General features: G+C 40.3%; 1 protein-coding gene across 1 annotated transcript; it reads left to right on the top strand.

The window, feature by feature from the left end:
* Window positions 1-332: 332 nt before the first annotated feature.
* LOC118325479 (5'(3')-deoxyribonucleotidase, mitochondrial-like) lies at window positions 333-5,246 on the top strand (the record flags this gene model as incomplete). The annotated part of the gene is given in 4 exon segments (XM_035658191.1): window positions 333-1,108; window positions 2,597-2,697; window positions 4,961-5,021; window positions 5,132-5,246. Coding segments are annotated over 4 exon segments (553 nt in total), but the record flags the coding sequence as incomplete, so codon positions are not given.
* Window positions 5,247-5,607: the final 361 nt, after the last annotated feature.

Genomic DNA, 5,607 nt, shown 5'->3' with positions numbered 1-5,607 from the left:
ACATGTATTCTGTGTACAGCTGGGATGTCCCTAATCAGTCACTTTTAGAAATGCAAAATGACTTTATCCATTCAGAATTGGTTATTGTCACATTTAGACAGAAATAGCCGACTGTACCATGCCTATAATAATCTGACTATCTCATAAAACAATAATAACAACAATGGCGGTTATAAAACGTTTTTTTTTTTTTTTTTGAAAAATGCGCAGTATTGTAAAATAGCTCGCTGTGACTGGGACTTGGCTCTCGCGCATTGAAAACAACAGAGGAGTGAGCCATCCCGTTCACCTAAAATATCTTTGTTCCGAGCAGCCTTGTAGTACAGCTTGTTCTCACTGCTCAGAGCTTTTCTCCCCTCGCTGCTGCAGTGCCAGTTGTGCACTACTCCTTGTGCTTCAGGTTGCTCCAGCAGCCACTGTAGCAGATGCTGTGGGTTTGAGAGAAAGGCTGTGGGTAATACACACTGACAAACGATGCAAACAGCTCCCAGTTACACTGTGACCAAAGGCATGTCACATTTGACCTGCCCGCTGCTGTGCGGCTAGCCTTTCAGCTAAAGTTAGCCACCGACCGTTAACGTTATCTCAACTGCAGCTGACTAGCAGAGAGACGCCCAGAATGATAAAGTTGAGCTAACAGTGAAACAGAACTTGACGAAAATACAAATAACAGCACAACCTATGCTAAGTGTTGAACAGTTTTTAAATTAAGGCCGCAGTATTTTGGAAAACTTTTCGACTCTCATGCGGACTTTCTCCACTGTTTTCAGTCGTCGTCCGGAGAGGGTTAACGGCTGTGGCAGTTGTTGCAGCACTCAGTCAACAGTCAACGATGTCCTTACTGTCCCGTACAACACGCCTACTCGGAAGAGGAACAACCTTGCTCCGTGATCCGTGTAAGAGGATTTGCGTTAACATGTCGTCCTCCTCTGCCTCGGGTAAGAGACTGCGGGTTCTGGTTGACATGGACGGGGTCCTGGCGGACTTCGAGGGCGGGTTCTTGAAGAAGTACCGGGCCAGGTACCCGAGCGAGCCCTACATCACCCTGGATGACAGGCGGGGGTTTTGGGTGTCGACGCAGTATGGGCGGCTGAGGAGTGACCTGTGTGTAAGTGACACGCATACCTGTGCACTAAAATAGTTCCTCAAATCCACTTTTGCAGTCCTGCACAGAAGCAGAGGCCCTTGAGCTGGTCCCCACCGGGTCCCCAGTGAAGTAGTCTTTAAACAGGAATGTATCCCATTTAGAGACTGTGTTAGAATGACAAGTGACAGGCCTTGCTCTTTTTGCAGTTTGCAGTTTGATATTAATCAACATGATACAGACACAAACATTATTTACTGAACTATACAGATCAGCAGGCGACAACCTTATTTTGCTTGTGGTGCATTCAATTAAAGCAGTGCCTAGTATGCAACCCCCCCCCCCCACACACACACACACACACACACACACAAGATGCCCCAGCGTATGGTATTTGCACAGTGTCTGACCAGTCAACCACAATGTTTTTTCTACTCAATCTCATCTTAAAACGACAAAACTGCTAGGTGGAAATAGATCCTAGATGACCACTTATTTTATACCATTCTCAACCATTCAAATCTTTCCTTTTTAGTTGTTTGTATTGCCGTTTAAATACAGTCTGCTCATATTATATATATATACGTATTATATACTACATCATATATAATATATATATGTGTGTGTGTTTTGTGACCCTATTTAATTGGCCCTTACCTAACCTACAGTATCTTATTAAGTCTGCTCTTGACTGTCTGGGTACTTCCACTTTAACCTTCATGTTGATTTGTCACCGTGCGTTACTCACTTTGTCACGGGCCTGTCATTTGCAGTATTTTAAGACACCCTAAGGTTATTTTCACAGTCAAGAGTGAACGTCGCATTTAATATTTAGAGTTTTTTCTGTGGAAACGCATATTTGTCCAACTTTGGAGTAGCGATAGGGCATAATACTAAATGAATGAATCAACAACAGACTATTCTAGGCTTTTATTTGAATACAGCATACTTTGAACTAGATTCTCACTGGTGTTTGTATGTCTGCTAATGATGCACAAACAACTGAAGCATAGATGTAGCCTACATAATGGTCTTACACACTGCAGTAGCATGTTAAAGCCAGTCCATCTGTCTTTGTGACGAAGGGGAAATTGCTTACTCATCCCAGTTTTTTGTAAAGATATTAAAAGCCATCTAAAATATATATGTAATTTATGTTATGTCACACTGATAAAATATGACACTAAATCATAAACCAGGTCAGGGGTACAATGTCCATGTTAAGCATGAGGACAGAAGAAGAAACAGACCTCAAAGATCTTTTTCATGTCTTTGCTTTTTCATGAATAAAACATTCAAGAAAGCTGTACAGTTCGGTCTCGCTCAAATATCAGCTTTTCTGTGCCTGCTGACCTTGAAAATGTTGCCTTTTGGACTTCTTTCAGAGCACATGTACACTCACGTGGATACGCACGCACATACAATCAACTTATCAATGTACGCTGATACTAAGCCGCGTTTGTGTGTGTGTTTATATGTTATATAGTTTTTGTTTTCATTTGTCGACTCCAGGAAAAAGCCAGTAGCATCTGGGAGTCCAAGGACTTCTTCATAGAACTGGAACCGCTGCCAGGAGGAGTGGAGGCGGTTAAGGAGATGGCCAAGATGGACAAGTAGGTCTTGAAGATGCAATTCACTAATTTAATATTTAAAGTGATTTGGCTGCGAGTACAATGTGATATACACGGGTTCCTGAGCAACATCATCTCGCAATGTGAGCGAATGTGGAGAGTAGACAACACATTTATTTTACTTTTATTTTACCTGGTCTATTCCCATTGAGATTCAAAATCTCTTTTACAAAGGGAGTCCTTGCCAAGACAGCAGCATAAAGTTTCAGATAAAAGAGAAAAAACGGCTTGGTTAGGGGTTAGAGTTATTGGCTCCATCTAATTTAAGGTGACTCTGTTGCTCATACCAAGATGATTTAAAAAGCACTTTCACCAAAGACAGCGCGGGCCCGAGGAGTGAGTGCAGAATTTCTCATCTAAGGTTAGAATGACTGAGAGCTTATGGAGGGATGGACACCAGGAGTTGATTTTGTGCCTCAAAGTGCAACAGTGGTGGGTGGAACAGACGACTAAGTAGCACTAACGATCTGGCGAGAGCTTTGGATTTGAATAAGGTGATAAGGTAAGTAAGTAAGTAAAGTAAATTTATAAAGCCACATTTAAACACAGTATAAAATGACCAAAGTGCTGTACAGTGGAACATAAAAAGACAAAAAAAAAATAATAAAAAAAGGGAAAAAAAAAAAAAACACATTGGACCAATAGTCAATATCTAATAAAACATGAATAAAAGAAGGTGGATGGTGAGGAGGAACACTGTTTAAGGTTAGACACATGCTCACACTCCTACTCACTATTGTTTATTTATGGATGTTTAATGCATATTGCAGACTCTATGATCAATACTGTATGGAGGTGCAGAGTCCGACTGATGGATGGAAACTGTGTCATGTTACACTGTGTCATGTCAGCGAAAAGGAAATCACAAAGCAGGGCACCATGTCTGCTTATTGTTGTAATGTATTGGGTATAGACAGGTTGGTGCTGTGTGCATGATGAGGTTCCTCTCCTACTGCTGTTACATTTATTGTCATTTGAAGGCCATTTTATGCTGCTGATACAGTGATGAGCGTAATAATGCAAGTACACTCTTTTAAAGAGCAATGAGCTTTTATTTCTTAAGAATATTCAGACATTGGAATTGAAATGTCAAAGAAATATTAAAATATCCTTGACTGATAAAACAGATAAACCGACACAATTTTAGTCATTTTTAGTCATCAGACAGTTATTAAACCTTTTTGAAATGGCTTTATTCAGTGTTTCTACTGGTTTTAATCCCCAGGTATTGGTACATGTAAATAAATCTTTTTATGCGTGTTAGGAAATATCGAAAAATATCGTGTCGTGATATTTTATTTTGTGATATTGTAACCATTTCTCAAAAACACTACCAATGTTTGTGTTTAAACTCCCAACTGCTCGATAGCTGTGTTGTAAATGCAAACTGAGGGCTATGATGGATGGATTATACAGGTACTGTGATAAATACAAATGCACATTCCAACTTTTTTGAAAGCAGACTTTATTTATATGGTGGCGTGTTCTTTATACTGTGGTAGTTTTCCTAAAAAAAAAAAGTTTTTTAAATGAATTTGCAATATCTCGCCAAGCTTACAGTATTGCAGTATATCACAATTATTGAATCGTAGCCTGTGTATTGTGATACGTATCTTGTAGCCCGATTCTTGCCAATACACTTGCTACTATAGAGTTATTCATTCCAACAGGCGATATATTTAAAGATGGTACATGCTGTGTGATATGAGTAGCTTCAGTCCTGAGCTCTCACTATCAGTGTTACGTCTGTCACAGGCCCACATGCTTTTGGTGCACTCCACTTTGTGTGTTTTGTGAAAGCATCATGTACCTGGCATCTGCAGAGAGATATTTCACACTAGTGTAATCTGAGTCAACACAAAGGAGGCTGTGATTGCTATTTCCGATAGCATTCTCAGAAATACACAACACAGTGGAATAAGGTCTAAAAATAGCCGCCATAGTTATGAAATTGTATGTTTACATTTCCTCTCCTGGTGGAAATGAATGTGTTTCTTTAGCCACCAGTGCTTGAATGAACCTGTTTTCTTATCAGGGAACTCTGCCATATGGTCTGGTCTCATATTTTTCACTTTTGTTTTTCACTTGTTTGTTTCCCTACCAGGGACGGCCCACTGCCCGTCTCCAATATTAATTCCCGTTATAAAGAGCAAGCGTGTCTGTCAGGTATCAGCAGATGGAATATAGAAATGTTTGTATGTTTACATTTTTTCCACTCTGGTCTTGTTTCCCTTTCTTTCCACAGCACAGATGTCTTTCTTTGCACCAGCCCTATAAACCATTACCAACACTGCCCGTATGAGAAGGTAAGCAGCTTCTCTGTCAATCACCAACATCGATTCTGTTTTTCCTTTTTCTAATTAGATATCATCTGCTCTGTGTGTGTGTGTGTGTGTGTGTGTGTGTGTGTTTTCAGTATGCCTGGGTAGAGAAGCATTTGGGCCATGATTTTCTGGAACAGGTCATCCTGACAAGAGACAAGACATTAATCACCGGAGACATTCTAATAGACGACAAGCCTGACATTCTAGGTGAGAACATGAGAACTGTACACGTGTTTGTGTGTGCACATGCCGTGTTGATCTCGTCACAATAACAAAAAGGCAGCTAATTAACATTTTAATATAGTATTTATATGTATATATTACTTTCAATATATAACATCATATGTTGTCCACAGTGGGCAGCCATTGGCACCTGGGGAGCAACTTGGGGTTCAGTGCCGGGACAAACATTTTAATGCAATCTTTTCTCACTTTTCTCATGTGTCTTTGACTTTGTGAGGGCTGAAAAGCAAAAACGACACAACCCTCCAAACACTTTGAATGCTGAGTAGCAGACTTAATACAGCGCCATGTACACCACTTCAGCATGTGGAGAAATCCAAAGCTT

This window comes from Morone saxatilis, unplaced genomic scaffold (assembly GCF_004916995.1).
Source record: "Morone saxatilis isolate NCDOM2014 unplaced genomic scaffold, NCSU_SB_2.0 Contig1, whole genome shotgun sequence".
NCBI classification, from domain to species: Eukaryota; Metazoa; Chordata; class Actinopteri; family Moronidae; genus Morone; species Morone saxatilis.
This window is presented reverse-complemented; position numbering and strand designations above follow the sequence as displayed.